This window comes from Macrobrachium rosenbergii, chromosome 43 (genome assembly GCF_040412425.1).
Source record: "Macrobrachium rosenbergii isolate ZJJX-2024 chromosome 43, ASM4041242v1, whole genome shotgun sequence".
NCBI lineage: Eukaryota > Metazoa > Arthropoda > Malacostraca > Decapoda > Palaemonidae > Macrobrachium > Macrobrachium rosenbergii.
The window spans coordinates 55,075,594-55,099,501 of NC_089783.1; the positions used below are offsets into that span (position 1 = coordinate 55,075,594).

The 23,908-nt window shown below is 36.5% G+C and overlaps 1 protein-coding gene across 4 annotated transcripts; it reads left to right on the plus strand.

Moving 5' to 3' along the window:
* The first annotated feature begins 1,904 nt into the window (after window positions 1–1,904).
* Window positions 1,905–22,057, plus strand: LOC136828947 (ubiquitin carboxyl-terminal hydrolase 37-like). Of its 4 annotated transcripts, none has more exons than XM_067087334.1 (12): window positions 1,905–2,410; window positions 4,545–4,622; window positions 4,898–5,549; window positions 9,350–9,544; window positions 10,746–11,225; window positions 12,198–12,383; window positions 13,949–14,107; window positions 14,243–14,417; window positions 16,016–16,150; window positions 17,913–18,024; window positions 19,120–19,261; window positions 21,339–22,057. In XM_067087334.1, exons 2-12 carry the CDS (start codon window positions 4,577–4,579, stop codon window positions 21,376–21,378), a joined length of 2,322 nt encoding a protein of 773 aa, XP_066943435.1. In that variant the 5' UTR covers window positions 1,905–2,410; window positions 4,545–4,576; the 3' UTR covers window positions 21,379–22,057. The 4 variants fall into 4 exon arrangements, with proteins under 4 accessions (XP_066943435.1, XP_066943433.1, XP_066943434.1 ...); XM_067087332.1 differs by having other exon boundaries at window positions 1,944–2,410; window positions 16,016–16,156; XM_067087333.1 differs by having other exon boundaries at window positions 1,944–1,995; window positions 16,016–16,156.
* Window positions 22,058–23,908: the final 1,851 nt, after the last annotated feature.

Sequence of the window (23,908 nt, forward strand, 5' to 3'; positions counted from 1 at the left end):
AGCTCAGTATTATGTGAGTGAAAAGGAGAATCAATAGAATGTCTGAATGTTAAAGTCTTTAGGGGTTGAAAATGAAACAAATTTAAGGTGAAGGAATTAGAAACCCAAACTAAAGAAGCAGCAAGATTCATAGTAAAGGTAATGACAAATATAAAGAACTTCACAAACCAGAAACCAAAGAAAACTGGTCCTTTTCTCTGGAGAAAGTAAGTTCTGGAAAGAAATGATGAGAGTAAGGCTAGTGTAATCTTTATAAATAAACATAAAATTACCTTTTATTTCCTTTTAAAGGGTAAGAGTTTTTTTTTTAATAGTTCATCATCTTAAACACCATAGAAACTGTAGAATAACCATTTTCTTTGTCATACGGACTTTCGTTCTATCGGCTACGTAGCGAATGACAGAGCTGTTTCCTACATTACGTTTCCACTTTGACCTTACCGTATTGTTTTCTACAGTAAATTTATAGCAGTCCACAAACTCCCCACTGTTTGTAACACATTCACCATTCTATTTTATGTTTATTGTACAGGTGATCGGTTCATTTCACTTTGGAAAAATTAATTATCCTTCAGGTAAATTTAATTATAATTATAGAAAAAGATGTTAGTGCTTGAAAAATTAATTATCAGAAAATGTCCCGTGGCTTACGAATTGAAAAACTTTTTTGGGTGAGCGAAAATATAAGTTGAACAATGGCAAGGCACGAGAGATCAAAGATAAATTACATGTATTTAATATACTTGTTACAAAGTCTTTTAGTTGTTATGAAGAAGCACTTTAAATAAATATATAGTGGAATTATACAGATGTAAAGAAATTGTTTTCATAGGGCCTGCATTAAGAAATAAATAAAAACTGTGATGTCCGCAGAGGCGCATATTTAAGCAGCCATTGTGCCAGCATACACATATGTCGTTAGAATTCCCAGTGGAATGTCGAAATTATTAAGTTTGCTTATCTTCCCAAATAAAGGTTGGAGAATAACACAGTAAAACATATTTCTCAAGGATATGTGATAAAAACAATAACTTTGTTCTCTTGATAATTTTCTTGAATCGATCAAGAGATCAAAAGTTGATTGGTGAGATGTCCTTTATATCCTGATTACGTCATAAAAAGCACCATAAATAGTTATTCTGCGTTTATGAACGATGAAATGTTTAACTATGCTGTAAATCAAGCTATAATATTCGCCGACATTCATTTTGGGAAGTTGGATTAATCACATTTTAAGACATTCCGCCATAACTTATATTTTACGAAATAATTGTACACTACATTTTTACAAATCAAGTATAATGTCATTTATTATGAGATATGTAAAAATTTAATGTAAACATTAAACTTCAGACAGTGACACGTTTCTTGGAAAAACTTTTTACATAGGTGATTACTCATGCTTTTTAAATGGCTTAGTAATCCGCTGCTTTTTTTGGAGAGACAAAGAACTGCCGTTGATAATCTTCATACGTACCCAAAGCTACATTTTCTATTTTGAGACCGTTCCATTTCCCCTAATTTCGAAGCTTGAAAGATCCTTACACCCACGTGGACACTCACAAAATGACTACAGACGTGAACATTTAACCAAAATTATAAGAAAATAGCAAAATGAAATTGGCGATCAAGGAAAAGAACTACGTCTGACATCTTCATTCGTACTCAAAACAACGTTTTCTATCGTGAGACCGTTCCATTTCCCCTAATTTCGAAACATGAAAGACCCTTACAGCCATGTGGACACTCACAAAATGACTACAGACGTGAACATTTAACCAAAATTATAAGAAAATAGCAAAATGAAATTGGCGATCAGGGGAAAAGAACTACGTGTGACAAGCTTCATACGTACTTGAAACGACGTTTTCTATCGTGAGACCGTTCCATTTTCCCTAATCCCGAAACTTGAAAGACCCCCCACAAGTCACAACCATGTGGCCACTCACTAAATGACCACAGACGTGAACATTCCACCAAAATTATAGGAAAACGGTAAAGTATCATCCGTAGCAAGAAGTACAGTTCAAGTTCTCAAACTGCAGCCTTCACCGTTGGAGAAAATACTGTGCTCGCTTCGCATCTCAGTTCGCGCGCTTTCAGTCCGCTTAGCGTGGAAGGTCCTCCATTCTGCTGACGAAGTAGACGATGAGTGTCGCCGATACTTCCCTCGATCATGCAGATCTCTGACGTCCTTCGCGCGTGAGGAACCACTCTCCAGGTGGTAAAATGACTCTGGCGTCCTTTGACACTCGATGGAAGCGTGTAGATGTGTAAATCCCTTCGGAAAGGAGTGAAGTTCGAGAAGTCAACTTCGAAGGAGGTTCGCGTCAAGTCCGACCCTCCTGCGGGACCGTTGCCGTTGTGATAGTGGCCTGTAAACTTCCGATGCCCTGATATGACTCTGTAGGTGAGGACCTTCCTTCTTTCGAGTCAGTCTGACGGCCAGGGTCAGTGGAAGGTTGCTCGTTTTGTCCGCTTTCCCTGCGTCCCTTTGGTCTGCAGGCTGTGTAGGGTAGGCAGGCGGCTTGGTTAGCGTAGCCGAGGCCAGTTTGACCTACCCTAAGCCGTGATTACAGGGCGTGGCTGACGACGAGCCCTTTTTTTCCCTTCAATTTTAGAGGTTAATACTTAGGTCTCATGGTTCGTCGATTAGGCTATTTGATATGTTAGCATAACCTGGCGTAGCCTTAATTGGGCTGGTAGGCGGCCATGTTTTTATTTGGCTAGCCTGTTGCCAGAACTAGCCCAAACTCGTTAGTAGCACTGTAAAACACTGTATAATTCTACTTTAAACCGTTAATTTATCGTATTTTGGACCAGGAAGTAGGCTAGGCTATTTAGTAGGCTTTACGGTAAAACTGAACTTGACTCACGCATCCTGGTTCCTGTCAGTTGCCGACCAGGACAGGTTACTATTTAAGTAGAAATTATGAAATGGACAGCAATCACCTGTCCTAGCCTATCAGGAAATACCAAATCCATTATTATTATTATTAAGATTATCATTATTATTATAATTATTGTTTTGTCAAAATTTTATTTCTATAATAGATTTTTTATTTTAAGATTATTATTATTAATATTTTTGTTTTCTCATTATTTTATTTCTATAATAGATTTTATATTTCCCATTTTTATATCTGATTTATGTTATTTTCTAAATCTTGTGCCCCCCCCCTGGATTTGCTAGTGACCTGACAGTGCCCTAACTTAGGTCAGTAAGGTAGGGCACGACATCTAGGAAAGGGTAGGGTTACTCACGCCTACCCATCTCCCTGCTCTGCGTTTGTGCCGTTCTTTAAGTATTTCTGATGTTTATTTCGTTTGCAAATGATCTAACTGACTGGCCTAGTACTGCACTCCTCTGCATTAGTAACTGTTATTCTATGTCCCAAATGGAAGCTGTGTTTAGTACCAGTCCCTTGGGGATAAACGTAAAAGCAAACACAAGACTGTAGGCTAGCCTTCATTTTTACCAAATTACCATAGTCTGAGTGTTTACCAAATTACCATAGTCTGAGTGAGAATTAGGCTGTCTGTAGAATTAATGTCCTTGTATTTCACTCATTTTGTTTTCCCCGGAGCCATTCGAGAAGTACACACACGCACACACACACACAGGTTCCGCCTAGGAAAATAAACCTAATCTTTACGGTAAAAGTTTGTTCCCAGTCCGAACTCCATTGCCACGTGAGGGCTAGTACTATACACGGCAAAACAGTGATTCGTCTACACTTTCGCCGTGTTTAATACTAGCCCCCGAAGGATCAAATGTCCCTAAGTGCATTTTGCAAAATTGAAACTTGGAAAAAATCCTTGGTTACTTACATATACATGTAATGTTTTTTTATTGTGATAGATATTAGTTTGCAAGAATTACATATATAGAATGTTTCTGCCCCACGTGTTTGGACGAAAAACTTCTCATCTGTATATCTTCATCCTGGAAATCCTGCAACACAGGCAGGCACTCTTAAGAGCATGCATTGCATTATTCCTTAGTGTTGAGGAGGGACAACTCTAACTTTAGGAGCTTATTCTTTTGTTGGACAGTCTAAATGTCTATGCTTGTCCACCATTCAGTTTGCTTAACTGAGTAACCAAGATGGTTTACTCCTGGTCTCAGAATGACTTTTGTTATCTCAAGCTCTGTGTTGGCCTCACACCAAGTGGTATCCTGATATACCAGGTTTTTTTTAGCCAAGCACCCAAAGAGATTCCCCCATGTACTTGGTGGAGTTTCAGATTGCAGGTCAGTTGAGAGACTACCCTCCCACCTAACAAGTAAATTATTTAATTTGTATTTTCCTACGTATACAGTCAGAGCATTTTATTATCTCATTTCAACCGCCCCCATGTAGTCTCAGATGCCAAAGGAAAAGTTCTCAAAGAATGGTCCTGCGTACAGTATGCTTTGTGCAGAGTACCAAGTGCCATGCTAAAAGTTCTTTGCTACCTATCTGCATTGACTATTGTTATTAGTTTATGAGACCCCTTGTGAAAAGTTTATTTTCAATTCAGATTTTTTTGTTTTGTTTTAGGTACAAAGATTGGTAGTTGGAAACTCTTGAGGATGGAGTTCACGCCCAAGAAATCAGCCCTTACCACCGTTAATTCAAGTAGGTGTTTCACTGTGCTCTTTTCATTACTTTTTAAGTCTTTCTCATTTCCATTTCCTTGTGCTTTTATCTTTTTTTTTTATTTATTAAGTCTTCTGATTTGGAAACATTCTTACTAGTAACAGTTGTTCATTTCAAATGGCTTTCATCTTATAAAGTGCTATAATTGTCAGATTTTCTCTACGCCTTATTGGAACTGTTATGTAAATTTTTAATTGATTACAGTTGTCTACCAGTTAATGCACAGTATCTAAGGTATTGATTGATTGTTTCAGATGCCTTGAGGCATAATCCGTATGCTTCAGGTGGAAATCAATTTATTCAGAAATTCAAAAACCATAGAACCATGGTGCATGTTACGCCTCCAAGATCGGATGTCAAGAGACGGTTTAGTACCCGCACAGATAGGATCCTGTCTTCTGCAAAGACTCCGCTCACATTGGAGAAAGTCAAAACTACTCCAGTTAAACCTAAGAAGTCTCCCCAACCCACTAAGCGACCTTTTCGTGCCATCAATGGGGAGTTAGACAGCAGTGACCCTTACAATGTGTTTACAGACAGTGACGAGGAGTGTCAGCCTGCTCCTCGAAAGGAGGCGAGGACTCAAGAAATAAATGACAAGGAGAACCACTATCAGTCCAGTGATGATGAGATCTTTCTCTCGTCTAGAAAGGAACAAAAGAGTCCAGTATGGTTACAGAAAACGTCTCCACTCGGGAACCCCAAGCCTAAGTCTGTTAAAGTATACTCCAATAAGAGGAAGCCTTTGTGCACGGTGAAATCTAGATTAGTCAGTGATATATCTCCAGATCTGGTAGAAAAAGCTTACGGACCTAAGTCGCTTTTTTCTGCAGAAAAAGAGAATGTTCCTATTTGTAAATCTGCGGATTCATCAGCTCACCAAGTCTTGTTACCACATTTGATTGGGTATGTATCATTGTTTTCACATTGTTAGTCTGAAGATTTGCACATTAGCGTTGCAAGTTTTGTTGTAACTACAAAATATTACTTGTCAATAGCTAAAGTAAAACTTTGCTAATTGGACTGCAATCATTTAGTAGTGTTTCATTTCTTTGGTTTTTTAGTAGTGTTCCCTCACTAAATCACAAATGACAGAAAAAAAACTTAATACACAAAATCTTAAAGATGCCATGCTTTTCTCAATTATTATATTTTTCCCTGTAGGCATTACTTCGGGTTCTTTGCAATGTCCTTTTGGCTCCTAGCTGCAACCCCTTTCATTTCATTTGCTGCACCTCCATTCATATCTTTCTTCCATCTTACTTTCCACCCTCTCTTAACAATTGTTTCATAGTGCCACTGCAAAGTTTGCCTCCTGTTAAACCTTTTAAACCCTTTTATTCTCAGTTTCCCTTTCAGCGCTGAGTGACCGCATAGGTCCTGGCATTTGGCCTAAAGTTTATATTCTAGTCTATGGTTAAATTTTTCATGCACTTTTGTCATAATAGAATCACTTAAATGGCAGTTGTTGTTGATGGTAGCAGTTCTGTTTTGTAAAAAAAAAAAAAAGATGAAACGAAGCCAATGATTGCATACATGAGGTTTGTTCTGACACGATATGCAAACTGCTGGTCCTTTACATTAGGAATTAATTTCAGCGAAGCTGGAAACGGCTGTTGAACTAAGAACAAGGTGGCTAGGTAGTTAACTACTGTCCGGAAGGCGGGAGTCCCACCTGCCCGAATGTAAACATTCCAATTTGCTTTCAGCCGTTGTGCAATGCAGACGTGTTTCTCGCTCTCTGCCCTGACTACTGTTGGTCTGTTTTCCTGGTGGGATCTTTTCTTTTTTCCTTGCGTTGATTGCTTTGTGTGTTTGTTTTCATTATGCAAGCTCATGAAGGAAATAAACCTCGTAAGCCTGCCTTCCCCCAGCAAATGTGTGTCCTGGGGTTCGCGGGAAGAAGTTTAGCAGCTTCAGGTCAAATATTGGCCCCCAATGACTCCCTTGGTGGCCAACCCTTCGGGATGGTTTCTTTCTCCTGGCAAACTTCCCCTTCTGGCTGCCTGTACTTCAGGAGATGACCCCCCTTCATCTTCTTCACTCGCTTCGTCGGGTGTGGAATGACCAGGGTGTGGGAGGAACGATCAGGATATCCTCGTCTTGGGGGCCTCTCCTCGCCCTGGAGCGAGTAGACTCCTTCCATTGACCCGACTTTTTCTTCAGGTTTGGTGGTAGAGTAAATTGTATTTTTCATAACTATAGAAACCTGAGGTCTTGTACATTACATTTTCATACCCTACATTTTCATACCCACCTTGTGCCACCCCTCAATCTGACACCTGGGCCAAAAGGCAAATTGGAATGTTTACATCCGGGCAGGCGGGACTCCTGCTTCCCCAGCGGTAATTAACTGCCTAACCAACTTGTTTGAAAGTTCAACAGCCGTTTCCAGCTTCACTGAAAGTAATTCCTAATGAAATGGACCTCAGTTTTGCATAGTTAGGAAAAATACAATGTACTTTAAAAAAAATTGTGATTTTTCATCATTTTATGGTATGATATGCATGTGTTTCCACATCATATGCCTATCAAAGATTGTAAGTTCATTTGTTGAAGGAAAGGATGGGTTGATAAATATTGCTGTGGATAGATTTATGCAACTGCTCACACATAAGGCTTAGGGTCATTGATTTATAATATGTTTGAGGAATTTTTTGCTAATTAGTTCAGGTTAGTTCACTTGATAATAATGTTTTTCATATAAGTAACTTACCAAGTAATTACTAAGCTATAGTTTCCACTTGCTCGGCAGCTTAAATTTTAAAAATCGCGGTAACGCTTCAGTAGTTTAGTGTAGGTGACAAGCCCCACCCACCAATGGGAGTAATGGAAACAACTTAGCAGAAAACCTCATTCTGTTTCTGCCGGCTCTTGAGTAACATCGGGGGTTTGCTGCAGCTTTTGTTTACTGATTTTCAATTGTATGGCTGGATTTCAGTGAAGTACCACTTTTTTGAGTAGCCTTCAAGCTTTAATAGCTTTTAGGACCATTTTTTCTAGTCCACTGGTTATTATGTCCGATTCAAATTCACCTATTTCCGCCATAGTAGCGAAAGTTGCAAACCAGATGAAGGTCCCTGTCATACTCTCCTAAACCTGGGAGGAGTCAGCAGAACTTGACCTTCTTGTCAAGACCTCTTTGAGTTGTTTGAAGCTTTCAGTTTCTTGGACTGGTTGGTGAGGTGCTAGTCAAGAAGATTGGAGATGGCAGTGATTTGTGGAGCCTTTGCCTCGGACTGGCTAGGACTCCTTTCTCATGCAGACAACCTTCAGGGATGGCTCTCTTGAACTTGCGGTTCTTTTCTCTTTGTGGGTTTTGAAGTAAAGGTTTTTGGTGCTCATGTTTCACTAATTGACCTAGGATCTTCTGGCCCATTCTTCCAAATGCCCCAAGGATTCGTCCGCATTTGTTCCAAAGACGGGGTCTCCTCTCCAGCATCATCCCTTTTGTAGCAGTAAGCCCAAGTCCAGTCTAGGACCCTCTCCAATGTCCGCTTCTCGACAGGGAAGTTTCCGGGATGTGGTCTCCGGAAGAACAGAACCTTCTCATCAACGTCAAAAAGCTGAAAGCTATTCACTTAGAGCTTTAGTGCTTCTCGACCCTAGTTCACAAGACTGTGGCAGTCCATTCCTACAATACCACAGCCCTAATGTACATACAAAAGGGAGGTGGCTCTCACTCGTTTCTCTCTGCCACACAGCAAGAGACCTTCTACTGTAGACAGATCAAATCGAGTGAGTCTAGTCACTCAATTTTTTCAGGGAAAACTAATACTCTGATGGATGAGATGAGCCGTCAGATAATAGGTCCTTCCCACCGAGTGGAACTTGGATCCCTTGGTGTGTCGGAATCTGTGATACGATGGGGCAGGCTGACATTGGACTTGTTTGCCACCTCAGGGAACCATCGCCTTCCTCTTTTTTTTCAGGCCCCGGACCCTCTAGCATGGGCAGCAGACGCCATGCGTGAAGATTGGTCCCACTTGGAACTAACTATTAAGAGGCAGTAATTACCTGCAGTAGTTCTTACCAAATAAGGAAATGACAAGCATTGTCTTCAGTGCTAGCAACTTTTCTATTTCAAAGTCATTACCATAACAGTGTTTTGCAGTAAATAAATATGTCCATGCATCCCACTTCCTGTCAATGTGGATTCAGCTATGTAATTACTTGGTGAGTTATTTATATGATAATGTTATTTTTCATGATAAAATTGAGTTTCAAATAAACTTACCAAGTAATTACAGATTGGCCATCCCTTCTCCCCTCTCATGGACATATGGCGTAAACAGAAAAGTTTTCTGCTAAGTCATTTCCATTACTCCCGTTGGTGGGCAAGGCCTGTCACCTACACTAAATATCGAAGCTCGACCGCGATTTTTGAAATTTAAGATGCTGAGCGAGTGGAAGCTAGAGGTACGTAATAACTTGGTAAGTATAATATGAAACTTAATTTTATCATGAAAATAACATTTTTATTTACTTTGCTGCAAAATTATGTTTAGGAATTCATAATACTTAGGTGTACAGGTGTTTACTGTATTTTTTTATTGTTTCCATTTGTGTGTGTTTTTCTTCTTCTTCTTCTTCTTCTTCTTCTTCTTCTTCTTCTTCTTCTTCTTCCAAGTAATACCATTTATATTTTACTAAAGGAATCTCAGTCTCTTTCTTGCTATGAGATTATCATAATTTTTGTTTTTCAGATTTCCAAATTATGGCAACACTTGCTATCTCAATTCAGTACTCCAGTCTTTACTTGGTTTGCCTACATTCCTGTGTGATTATCGTCAGATTGCATCAGAACTGGGTGTGAATAGCAATTCTTTGTTTTATGGTCTCAGCCAGGTTTTATACAGCCGGATGAAGGGTCAAGCGTCTGGTGTGAAGCTTTCTTTAAGGTCAGTGCATATTAGATCTTTATGAAATACTGTACACATTTTAGGAAGTTTAAAATATATATTTTCCTTTTCAGCATTTATAATTAAAGGGTATTAGTTTGTGATTTTTTATGAAAACCATTTAAAAACAATAAAGTGTTGAATAAAAGGTTATCTAGTATACCAGTTATTTCCTTCTGAATTATTGATGAGAAAGGGAAGGTAAGAAATTTTATATTTCTAAACTTAGACAGAAAGGTGTTTACCAAATCTGATATCAAAGATGAATTCATCTCTCTCTCTCTCTCTCTCTCTCTCTCTCTCTCTCTCTCTCTCTCTCTCTCTCTCTCTCTCTCTCTATATATATATATAGTGTTTATATATAATGCATTACATACAGGCATATCCCTTTACCTGGAAATAAAAATGTTATTGAAAGCCTGACTTAAAAAATTAAGCTATTCTTTTTTCCTAAATCACTACAGTACTTACAATACAGTGTGATTATATTTCTTCAAACTGTTAAGGCAGTGTGAAACACAAACGTAATAACATGTATAGACCTGTACAAAGGTTTTTTACCTCATAATTTTTAATAAATGTCTATTTTTTTGTATTCTTACTGAACTGATGATGGTAAAAGAGGAAAAGGTATAGTGCTATAAAAATTAGCCCAAATCTAAAGGAAAGTGCTCTCTGTTTTCATTGCTGTTGCTTAAAATTTCTTTCATTTCCTTATGCTCAGCCTCATTTTCCCACTGATGTCACAGTTTCAAATGTCCTTTCACTGTTTAATTGAATTTATGCCCGATAGTATTATCTTGGAAAAGCTGTAGTTCAAGAGGTTCTATTTTTAGTAAGGAGAGGGGCTAATTTTTGGTCAGTAAATGTCTTTGCTAATACTGTATAACGAAAGTAATTAATGTTTTAAGTTAATATATTTAAGTATCAGGAACATTGTGTTAATTTAACAATTCATCTACGGGCGTTGCATCAAATGAAACTAGGTAATCATGAACAGCTTCTCTTTAAAGTTTGCCCATTTCAAATTGCCAGATGTCACAGTATTGAATACAGATTTTTAGAAAGTTTTCACTTTTGTGGGTGACTATATACTTCCCAGTCAGTTATTTAGTCTTTGAAACTGAGCTGTAGAATACAAAATTGTGATCATGCTTAAGTATAGATTCTTTCTAACAGCAATTTTTCTTTATCCTTTCAGAACTGTCAAGGAGAATTTGGAGAGGATAGACGGCTCTTTCTCAGGTTTTAAGATGCAGGATGCCAATGAGTTTTTAACTAAAATTCTTGATATAATTAAAGATGAAATTGATGTATGCCATGCTAGTCGGTCCCCTTCATCCTCGACTGTTAAGGTTAAATCTCGAGAATCTCTTGCTAGTAGCTCTGTTGGAGTCAGTGATGATGAAATATTTCTTAGTGGTGCAAGAAGTGGAAATGATTATCCATGTGACTTAATAATGGAGGTTACAGACGGTGACAGTGGTATTCAAGACTGTGATAATGTGAACTGTGATTTAGACTCGGGTAGTGTGTGTGTAAAGGAGAAGAGTCTCGAGAGGAGATTAAGTGAGAAAGTCTGTGATATAGTGCAAACAGAAACAAAAGCTGATCATTTATTGAAAAATCCGGTGAAGGACAATTTTGAATTCCAGCTTCTAGAATCCTACAGATGCCTGGGGTAAGATCTCATTTACTGTTGAAATTTCCAATTTATTTTGTTAAGTGCCTTTTTTTGGGGATATAAAAACTACAGTAGTTAGTTCTCCCAGACCACCATTCACAAAAATGCAGGATATACCAAATTGATTTGATGTTCTAAGTGTTATTCAGGCCAATGATGAGAACATGAAGAGGCTTGCCAATTTTATAGTTTAAAGTACATAACTTAAGGCATAACTTTTTGTTTTATCACAACCCGTCAGTACATATAAGCATCCTTATTTACTGTCTGAATGTCTCCGAATGTGTATTCTCATGTCCCAGCTGAGACTGTTACATATTATTCTCTTTAGGGTGGTGCTGAGACATGTCTGTGTCATAGCCATTTTCCCATCGTCATTATATCGTATACTATGGAACTTGAGTTATTTACCTAATGTTATCATTTAACTATCTTGTCATGTGACTTAATGTTCTCCTTAAAACTGTTTAAAGTTTTAGAAAGTTTAGATAATTGTTATAATTTGATTCACTTCCTTATAGTAACAGATTGCACTAAACTAATGTACAGAATATTAATAGTTATTCCTTGGATACAAGGAATAACTATTAATATTCTGTACAGCCACTTCAGTCCACTAATTCTTTTGAGGTTCACTTTGTGGGAGGTCTCCTAAGATTCTCTTGATCTTCATCTTTAACTGTTGTGGCACATTTTAAGTACCCATAACATGCCATGTATTCTTTGTACAATATGTAAGTTTTACTATAAATTGAAAATATTTCATTAAAAAAAAAATCTCAAATCATGTCTAAATCCCCCCTAAATAGTTATGGTTATCTTCTACACCAAACCCCAAGAATTGTTTACATGTGATGTGAGGAAACTTTGTGAGTGACATTTGTAATATTTAGTGCCTTTCTGCATGATGAGGTGTTTGAAAGGTTTACAGTAGGAGCAGTTTTAGTATAAATTGGCAATTTGTTTCAGATGTGGTGAAGTAGAAGGAAGGAAACAGTCATATTTTGGTTTGTATGTAAACCTTCCAGATAGTGGAGGGCATACACTTCAGGATGCTGTGTCAAGTTACATGGGAGAGGATGAAAGGGAACTGACGTGTGAGAAGTGTGGTCATGGTACCTCGTCAGTTGTTACAACCGTAACAAGTGTTCCCAGGTAAGATAACTTAGGAAACATTACCTGCTTCAGGATATATTGATGGCTGAAATGGTAACCCTGTGTAATTCTGTAATTTATATATGAATTTAGTCAAAAGTACCTGGTGCTTTAGTTGTTCGTTCTTTTGATGGTTTTATTATTTTTTAAAGAATTTTGTTGCTAAGAAATTGTGTTTTTTTGCACAAAACTTTAGATAATTTAAATTATTAGACTGCATCTTATGATGTCTTTGGTGTGATTTTCATGCTTTTGCTTTTTGCTTCATCACAAACCCATCAATCATATAGTGCTGACATTCTCAGTCCTGGATGTCCTTGATTCAACAGTTTCCTTACTGTCCAGATCTTCCAGCCAGGATGTGGCTGTCCCTGAGTAGCCATCTTTCTTCTCAGGAGGGGTTGGTCCTGCACAGCTGCTTTAGGATAGAGCCTCAACAACATAAGTTGTCAAAGCCATTGTCTGGAGGGTCATTTTTGGATGATCACCAATCAGTGGCTTTATTTATTGCAAGCCTGGAAGTTGAAACTGGAGCTGTATTGTTTGTGTTATGTCTTTGGGTCAGGGTAGGGAGTGGACATTTGGAAGCAGGCTTTTACTGTGGCATTGATGAGGGAGTTACATCAATGAAAAGCTGGTGGCATCTTTTTGAGATTTTGAAAATGTAATTCTTCTGCTTATTATTTTCTCGCAAATACAAAAAATGGAAAATGTACCTCTGGACCACTGGTTGATCTGATAAAGTTGGTAACAAGGGATCAAGAGCTGTATTCAGCAAATGGCTTTTCGTTGCCTTGTAATTTAGAATTGTAGAAAATAAGAAAATGGATCCAAAGAACTTAAGTAAATCATCATTTCATTATTCCAGTGACAGTATTTCATATTACTATAGTGAGAACCTATTGGAAACAAATAATGATACCTAATGTGTATTGACCTGTATTTCACACCAAGTCTTTTGCTAGCATATCAAGTACAGTAAACCCCCCGGATTCGCGTTCTCATGGTTCGTGGACTCACACATTCTTTCATGAATAAATGCACTTTTTGTGATAAAACTATTAAAATACTCAGGTATAAGCATTTTTACAGGGTTTTTCTTGGTTTAAGCTATCAAAATGGGCAATTCTAAGTGTTTTTAGATGGGTTTTAAGCATTTGCGGATTTTACCTATTCGCGGGGGGGGTGTGGGACGCATCCCCCGCGAATACGGGGGGTTCACTGTATCTCAGAATCTTCAGGATACATGCACAAGTATATAGTAGAGCAAAAACACTAGCAACCTGTAAGTATGCATTCCCAGACCCTGATGAAGTCCCACATGAAAAGATGGGTATGAAATAACGCCACTTTTTAACAGTTATTATTAATAGAATGTGGCAAGACAGTAGTTATCTGACTGTTTTGGGGGAAGATGGTCGCTGGTAGGTCTAGGCGTTGCATATGTGAACAATCCACACATATCTGCAAGGACAGTAGAGACTTGGGAGTGTGGCTGTTGTATGATTGATCAGTTTTTTGTAAAAAATAATTTTTATTGAACGGTATTTCTTTCTCTATTTTAGAATTTTAATAATACAACTGAAGAGGTACGAATATAAGCCAGAACAGTGTGAAAGTATCAAGATGTCTTCAAAAGTAATTGTTAACAGATGGATAACGTTGGACGACTTCATTGTAGAAGGTGTGACCGGACCATCTAAATGGAATCCTGAGGCAAAGAGGTAAAGGTTTTGAAAGTTCTTTCAACATTTGTTAGTAATACCTACATGGTTATTTTATGATAGTATGTATCTCAGATAGTTGAACATAGTTGGGATTTTTTTAATTGTAATTAATGGTCCAACAATTGATTTCAGTACTTCCCAGAATGGTGAAAATTCCAAGCAGACTACTTTGACAGTGCGTAATTTGTCCTCCGAGTTGAATATATGTAATTCAAAAGAGGAGGAAGGTATACTGCCTTCTCTAAGTCCAGTAAAAGCAGCTGGTGACAGCAATACTGCAACAGTTGATGAAGATGAAGAATTGCAGGTAAGCTTAGTTTATGCATTTGGTTCATTGTCACTTTTGAAATTTGCCATTTTATTTAACATAATTATGGTTCAGTTCAGCATATGTTTAAATGTTTGGTGAAGGTGGATGTGTTTTGATTGTAAAGCTTATATATATCAGTGCCTTTAGTCCTCATCTTGGGATTTGAAAACAATGGGTTAGGGATACTGTATTGGAAACTACCACCTTGATCTTTTCTTCTCTCAGGAGAAGTATTTTGAAAGTCACAGCCAAACGGATAGTTCAGAGGCCTGGCCTCCCAGTAAGTAATGAATATTTACAAATACCCCACACATTACCCTAATTACTAATTTGTAATCATCATTCAATCCAGATATATCAGGAAAATTAATTGCTTCCTTAAATATATACAACATAACAAAAATAGCAAGTTGCAGTTTTTCTAACAAATTATGCTTAAAAAATATTTAAAAGTATACAATGCTCTTACAGTATAAAAAAAAAGACCATAAACATGTTTGTTTTTTAACATAGCCCTAAATTACTGGAAAAAAGTTTTTTGACAAGAGAAAGGTCAAACTAACACACAAGTGTAGGTTACCTTAACACAATACATACATGTACCTATACACACACACACACACTGAAAAATATACATGTGAAACTACATTAGTGCATTTAGTACAGTGTTGTATGGCATTAAATAAATACCATTAAAAATATCGGTGGTCTTTTTAACAAGACACGTGTATGTGTATTCACACCAATATACACAGGCCAAAAGACTAATGATTAATTACTGTACCAACAGCACAGTGATGCAATAAATAGAGAATAGATGTTAGTAAATATTCCTGAACATGTTAATGTACAGCAAAGAACAGTGCATTGCATACAGTACATGTCAGTCAAAATATCAAATTGTATTAGATATTTTGCTGTAAATTTTGAGTTATTTTACCTTGAAGTCAGTGTGAAGCATAATGGTGCAGTCACTTACAACAAAATATCAGCCATCACAAATTAACCAGTATACATTTAAACATACGACAAATACTTGGATATCCAGTCAGATGTGTCAGGATGCAAAGCCGTCATTCTTTTCAGCTACCCCATTACTGAGCACAATTGTAACAGTCTGACACCCTGTATCAAGTTCCAAGGTCAGATCTATCATCATTGTTTTCAGTAACTGCTGCAATTAATTTGTAAATTTGCATATATCCAAAATATACTGTAATCACTGAAATGCTGTATTAAAATTTGGTAAATGTATTGAAGATGAACTTGTGTGTGTGTGTGTAAGAGAGAGAGAGAAAAAAGGACATCATTCAGCTCATTGTGTTGAGCAGTGGTTATCAGTAGAGTGCTTTTGCCAGGGTATGTACCTCGCTGCCAAAAGAGTATATAACTGCTAGGGAATTGTCCTTTTTGACAACCTCCTTAACAGTTTCTTACAGTATGAAGTATGGTGTATGATTGTTAATGCTATTATAACTACCACCTGTCTGTTTTTATGCTATAACCTTGATTCCTAAGCAGTGTCATGAAGGAAATTAGTTTGTGTAAATGGGGAAATGAAAATGGTTGTAAGTCTTTTTAACAAAATTTTCCAGATGGTGATGCGTCGTAGTATGGAAGATGTTCAAGGGGAACAAGAGGAGGATGAAATACAGCAGGCTATCCGTCTATCGCTCCAAGACATGGGGATGAGCTATTCGCAAGAAAACCAGGAAGAAAATCTTGATCAGGTAAATGTAAGTACTGTATTTTTATGATGGCCATTTTTACATCACTGTCAGTGTAATAACAAATTTTCCCTCTTTGTGCATACAAGCCTTTATGAGGAGAAGAAAAATACAGATTAATTACACTTAACTCCTACACCATCTGTTTTAAACTGCATCACAGTAGTGTTAAGTCATTTTCATTGTTTCCTTTTGCCCTTGGCTGCTGTGCATTCTTTCCATTTTGTTTGTTCTCTCCCTACTTGGCCATCCATTCTTAAACTTCCTGCTGTGAAGATAGAAAGACGTGTAGACTTGGCAATGTTTAATTGTTTATAAATGCAGCCTTTACCCTGTTTAGACTGGTGCAGCTTATTCATACTTATTGCCAAAAAATTGGTGTATACATGAAAAGAGAATTTCTCGGGTAAGATTAGAATTTGAAGCTACAGGTAGAGCTTCACTAATTGATACTTTTGGTACCTGAGGACTTAGTGAAAATTCTGAGTTACAAAAGGATTACTCCTAAACAATTAATTGACTATTCATCCTCACTTTAAAATATCGAGTGAAAATTCTGAGTTACAAAATGATTACTCCTAAACAATTAATTGACTATTCATCCTCACTTTAAAATATCAAGTGCCATAAAATCTATATAATAGTAGACTTAGGTTTGACTGGAGCATACAAAAAAAATCATAACTGTATTTTATCAATACTGTGTTCAGTGTGAGGTTTGATTTTCTAGTCAGTCGACATTTAGCCAGGCTATATTTCTTCAGCTGAACACCCCCTTCCCCTCCTGTTGAAAGGTAGGCAGTTGCTGTGTGAGAAAAATGAGTATGATGAACATTGAGAGACACTCATATTTCATTTTATAGAAGAAATATGGAAGTGAACAGCCTGGTAAGCCCACAGAAAGTCTTTCAACTCTCAAAAGTTTGAAGTCACTGATGGTAGGTAGGTAAGAGTCTGGTTCATGCTATTTCCAATCATGACTAGACACTTACTCATCTGCTGTTGGTGACTAAGGCATCGGGAACTTGAAGTTACTCATCTGCTGTTCAAGTGTATATCAGTTTTGTAGGGGTATTTTGCAGATACTGTAACATTCTATCAGAAAGAAGTCTATTTGAGTACGGGTCACGTGGCATGTTGTATTCAAAATAACCATATCTATTAGTGGATCGTAGAGTGGTATTCCCAAAAGGAAAGGTATGGAAGGTTTTAGGTTTGCGAGGTATGAAAACTTGAAAAAAAATATTAACCTTATGAGATTCAAGCTTCATCAAATCATACAGGGTGGCTCAGAGTTGCACAATTTCTCACTGACTAGAATTTTGCTTGGCAGTATTTTTCTTGACTTGATTAAGATGCTACATAGCCAGAGAGGAAGACAGGGTAGACAGACAGACAGGTGCAAATTGCTTTCAACAGCTACCCCTTACCTGTAATTGACAATGAACTGCAGACTTTTGCAAGTAAATTTGATGTTTTATCCTGTGTTAATTGATGGCTTATTAAATAGTGCTGCCTATATAAAATCTTACTGAAAAATAATGACACAACAAAAGAGAGGAAAGATTGAGACAGATTTTAATGTTTTAGCTGTACTGGTTCTGGGTATTCTCGATACCAGGTCTTTGTTACTAATTGGGAGGCCAGACCCACAAACTGTCCATTAAGTTGAGGTGGTGCTGTACACCCTTTTAGCTCTTTGAATTCAGTCATTAATTTTTTTTTTTTTTTTTTTTTTTTTTTTTACCATTTTATGGTATTTCAGGAGGAAAACGTAAAAGAAGAAAGTGTTGCTGTCACAGAAAATCAAGAGAGCAGAAGACATTCCTACTGCTTGATTAGCATTATCAGCCATTTTGGCTTAACTACAAATACAGGTAAGCTCCATGATACTAAGTAAACTTCTTGAAGTTATTTGAGCAACGGCAAAGAAAGAGAAATAGCATTTTGTACTTGTATGAATTGGTTAGTTAGTTATAAATGACTTGTTTAACATATTGGAATGGAAAGGGAACACTTTTTTTTTTTTTTTTTTTTTTTTTTTTTTTTTTTTTATGCCTAAATCATAACTTTTAATGCGTACATTATTATTATTAAAGTTTAACCAGACCACTGAGCTGACTATCAGCTCTCATAGCGCTGGCCTAATTGTATAATTAGCGTATAGTAACTTAATGGCCTTTACTTCTTTTAAGCATTTACAAGCTGGAAATTTTGATCACTAATGATAATCATGATTTGCTGGTAATTTTTTAATTTACAGATTTTGGAAACCTATAATTTATCATTACAGTTATCATAATGTATAATTAGTTGTCTAGTAAAATAATAATGAACTACCTTGTAATAATGAAAATGTCTAATTTGTCATACTATTCCGTACTAGGTATACAGTAGTGGTAACGGGCATGGCATTTATAAGTATTGTTACTAGGTAAAATCAGACCTTCAGGTTCACATTATTTAATGCAGGCAAATGGCCTGGTAGGGTTTTGTAGTAAGTTGGACAGCTACATTGCTGCTATTTACATAACAGTTTGCAGCGACATGTTGGACAGAAATGTTATGTATGTCATCTCTACAGGAACTCATACAGTGACTGTTCAATTAATTAAATATCTGGCTAAACCTAAAAAATATATTAGAGAAGGATGCACAGAAAAGCAGGTGCTACGCTCCTGACATGTCATCACTTATACTCTTCAGATTCATACAGTAGAAGTTACTAAAGTTTTGTATAATAAAGGAATCACAATACAGTAGAAATAAAATGTTACTTTTGCCCAGTAACAAATAATGATATATACCTAAATATGCCTCATGGGATGATCATTGTAACTTTGGTTGCAAATTGAGGTACATATGTATAAAAAAAAAAAATTTTTTTTAATATAAAGAGAGTTAAGTATTCAACTTGGCAGTTTTGTCCAATTATGTAATAATGATAACCTCTTGAGCTTTCCATTTTACAGGTCATTATGTGTCTGATGTTTACAACTGTGATGAAGAGTCTTGGTTTCACTATGATGATGAATCTGTTGCAAAAATATCGGAGTCTGTTGTATTTGCTGAAGGAAGGCAGAAAAATGGTTACATATTTTTCTATATGCATAAGTAAGTACTGTACAGGAGCATGTTTGTCTAGTTAGATTACGTATATAGAGACGTGTTGTTTTTACAAGGTTTTTCATGCTACTCATTAATTATAAATAGCCCTATTCCATGTAAACCTTGCTGTGAATATCCAGACCATGGTGGGTTGTCCCATTAAGCTGCTCTTCCTCTGTGACTGCAGAGCAGACCTGTGTCAGGCTGCTCTAGGATTAGCATCTTTTTGTTTCGTTTTAGATTTGCCATTCATTTCATATGCACAGTGGCTGTAATCTGAAGTGTTTGGTGCTTCTGGTAGTGTAAGTTATTGCTGTATTTATAAGTTTTTTATTTAATGGCTGTTCAGGAAAATTACCCAGACCTTTATTATTAAAATATTACATGATGGAATATTTTCTAATAATTTGCTGCATTTTTAATGATCCAATCATTTTTTTTGTATTATCAGTTATGAAGTTTAACATTGAATTAATAAGCATGATGTCAATATTTTTATCAATACAGTTGATCAAGCTCATATCTAAATTTAATAGGGCTTTTGGGTCACACATGCACAGCCTGACTGACATAGACATTCATATATGTAATTTTTTTTTTTTTTTTTTCCTGCAGATTGTATGTCTTGTCACATCTCTTTGTGGCTAAGATTCCTTAAGCACAGTTATAGAATTGCTTCATTTATTATAATTGTTTTGTTTTGCATGTTGTATTTGCACCCTTTCTTTTTTTAATTGTATTAAGATCATAACTAGTTCTAATGCTGTGAATGTAATAATGTATTTTATAGTGCATATGTAATGGTAATCATTCCCTATTGCTTTCATTATGCAGAGCTTGCTTATTTGGCGACTGGTGGGTGCACCTGTGGCTCATTTATTTCCTTGGGATAAGTATCCCACTTTGAAGTGCATCCTCAATGCCTCCTCCTTATGCCAGTGTTAAGGTTAGGAAGTGTGGATATCCTCACGTCCATTTTTCTGGTGAAGACTTGATTCCTTTTAGACTTCCTCCCTTGGGGTGTGCTATGCCATCCTTGGGAGGAATTTTCTTTTCTACTTGTCACCCACTCACCAACCTCTGGCTTTGTTCCTCCTGCTCATTTTCCTTCTTTGCCCATTCCTGCCATTCCCACCTTAATGCCTTCATTTGGAGTTACTTCTGTGTGCCAGTAAGTCCTTTGTTGAATGGCTCAAGATGATGATCTCGGTATAAGTTAAGTATACCTTAGTTTTACCAGACCACTGAGCTGATTAACAGCTCGGTATTTCTTGATCAGGATATAGCTTCATTGGTTCAATTGTGGACAGTTGATGGTGGGCCCATCGTCATCAGTCATGCTCTGTCAGCTCTGGATGCTTGCTGCATCTGCACGTTTTTATCCACAGTCCTTATGCCATTAAAACTGACTTCTGTGGCTGCAGTAGCTTCTCATGAGGCCCTATTATCCTTGCCAACTTGGATTGTGACCATGTCCCCTGGTTGTGCCCAGGACTGTTTCCTCAGTCACAACTGTAACAATGGTCTCTTGAGATTAAATATCTTCTGCTGCTGACTGTAATCCATTCCTAAAGGTATTCTGGAGTGCCATTGTAATGATTTTTCTTCTCAAGTCTTTTGATAGGGAGATCAATTCCAGGTCTTTTCTTTGTTTGCAAACTTTTTTGACTTGTCATGAATAGTGTCATGTATGCTACCACTCTCATTCCAAGATGCAGTCACGACTTGTGCTGCTACATGCTGGATGTCATAATGGTAAGAGTCCTTTCATTCAATATGAAAATTGTGCTACTACCTACTGTATTCTTCAAACAACAGTAGCACTCCACTGTTCATTGCTCCTCTGAAGCTTCTTATCCTACTACCAGGTCTCTTCTGGATCCATGAAATGAATTGATCTTTAACCACTCTGTTACTCAACAATTTTACAGACGCGGTCTGGTGATAATTTTCACAAGTTTATATGTTGGTATTATCAGTAAATATATTGATTTAAATTTATATTGATTGTTATTGTGATGAAGATTGTTTAGTGACCCCACATATTTTACTTTTGGTTAATGTAATTTCTATTTTGTTTCAGGGACTTAATGCACAAAATTAGAAACAAGAATAAAAGATAGTGGATTTGATGAATGAAGAATCCTATCATGGATCCTGTTTTTATTTAAGAATCAGATGAATATACATATAAATTGTGTATACTTTGCTACTGGGCTATGAGGATGACCACCACCACTACACCATATAATATCAGCACTGTGACTGCTATTGCCAATGAAGCCAGTATTAGGGTTTTGGTGAGAGCTGAAGCTTTCATTCAGGGTGTTTACAATTGGGTAGAGAATGTAAATTTGAGTTGGCTTTTCAAGAAGTGAGACCTGCCTGTAGTCCATGAAGAAATGGGGACATTAAGTACAATTTCAACTTGTGGTAATCCTCTTCAGTGCTTTTAATTATGCAGTGGATGAAATATTCCAAGATTTTCTCCCAAATTGGATTTTCAGTTTGAATACTACAGACAAGGCATTGTCCATTAGCCTTTGGACCAATGGTGCATTGCTAGTATATATATTTAAATAAATGGTACAAAAATATTTGTAAAAATTCAGTTTATTTTTTCATTTTTAGCTATTCTGACAAAGTGCAATATTTACCATAATTAAGACCAATTTTTGTTTATTAAAAAAACCTATTTGATCTGTAAATAATGGCCTAGTCATCATTATGTATAGTTAAGCATTTTTTATGGCAGGTTATTGTACATAGGTTTGATTATACACAAATAAATAAATAAAATAAGATGTGTATTTTCAGCCATCCTAATGGTTGGGTAATTTTAGTGTATGAATTTATCATTTAAATATGAGTGAAATAGTGTTTTTAAAATTATAGTTCCCAGTACCACCAACCTACTAGATCACCAGAAGATTTATCCTAATGCTTGACCTCAGGTTTGTTAGCTATAAAAAATATAAATTAATTAAAAATGTCATATTTTGTAACTCACAGTTTTCATAGCAACCCAATATTAATTATATACTTATATACTATTGTACTATGAATGTTCCCATGATCAGCACCCTTTTGTCAGTCACACTTGAAGAGATAATCTCAGTTTTGGGTCTAATTAGTCACCAAACTAATCTAAATTGCTTAAAGCTTTGTGAAAGCTATTGTCCAAAACCTTATGGAATGTCAGACAAGGCATTTTGATCAGGTAAGAGCTTTTCAGAAATGAAAAAAAAAAAAAAAAAAAAAATCTTCAACAGACGGTACACAAATTGCAGAAGCCTCTCTCAAAACAATGCCATGAATGATGACTATACCTGGTTCACTTAAGGTAGATTCTTGGGCCTAAGAGAGAAGCATTTAATTCTTTATACATGTTTTTACGTATCGGATTTTGCATCATTTATGCGATCAAGGTAAAATGAAATGTGTTTTCATACAATAAATTCACCCTGGATACGCTAGTGCTTTCAGATTTTAGATGCATGTGGTATGTGAAGAGAAAATAAGAATATATCTTATGTTGCATAAGTTCTTGACTCAGTTTGGCAGTAGCTCCGAGAAATGGTGATTTGCAAACAGCGAGAGCTTTGAGGCACTGTTGACAGTTGCCAATTGGTGGATATGAGAAGTTTGCAGTTTCAACAAGATTTACCATATTATGTCATTACATTTTCTGTAAATAAATGCACAGAATTTCCATTATGACTCAAACTTTTTTCACTCCAATATCGTATACAGAATGTCCTTATGTGTGGACATATCTGATAAAAAATGAATAATCAGACAGATGCATCTGGACGTGTTGGCCTCAATTTAGTCCAGGTGAGAAATTTGCATACTGTAGGCACATGATAAATAACAGGCCTACATAATTATCAAATGTAACATGTATATTAAGGAATAAACATTCTGGAGTAAGAGCTCAAATAAATTCTGAAAATGACAGGATTTTATATTTACATCGCCAATAGATTTTATGGAACAAAATAAAAAGATGTACTTTCTTTCAGTGCATGAACATATAAAAACCATAAGCTTATGATGTTACTGACCAGAGACAAGCAGCCATATTAATGAAATCATAATTATGTAGGCCTGTTATCATGTAGCCTACAGGATGCAAATTTCTCACCTAGACTAACTTGAAGCCAACACATCTAGAGGCATCCCTCTGATTATTCATTTTTTCTTACCAGATATGTACAGACATATCGACATACATGATATTGGAGTGAAAAAGTTCGACAGTCATAATGTTAATTCTATGCATTTATTTACAGAAAATGTAATGACAATATGGTAAATATCATCGAAACTGCAAACTTCTCATATCACTAATTGGCAACTGTCAACGGCACCTCAAAGCTCTCACTGTTTGCTAATCGCTGTCTCTTGGCACTACTGCCAAACTGAATCAAGAACTTATGCAACATAATAAGACATAGTGTTCATTTTCTCTTCACATATCACATGCATCTAAAATCTGAAAGCACCAGCATATTCAGGGTGATTTTACTGTATGAAAACACAAGCTTTATTTTATCTTGATCGCATGAATGATGCAAAATCTGATGATAAGTAAAAACAGGTATAAAGAATTAAATGCTTCTCTTTTCACTTTTACTCGTAATTCCTTTG

Excerpts from the sequence above, each read along its gene's own strand:
- LOC136828947 (XM_067087332.1), top strand. The coding sequence starts at position 4,577 with ATGGAGTTCACGCCCAAGAAATCAGCCCTTACCACCGTTAATTCAA. Across the intron at positions 14,108-14,242 it reads TGGAATCCTGAGGCAAAGAG|TACTTCCCAGAATGGTGAAA; the intron begins GTAAAGGTTTTG and ends AATTGATTTCAG. Across the intron at positions 14,418-16,015 it reads ATGAAGATGAAGAATTGCAG|ATGGTGATGCGTCGTAGTAT; the intron begins GTAAGCTTAGTT and ends AAAATTTTCCAG.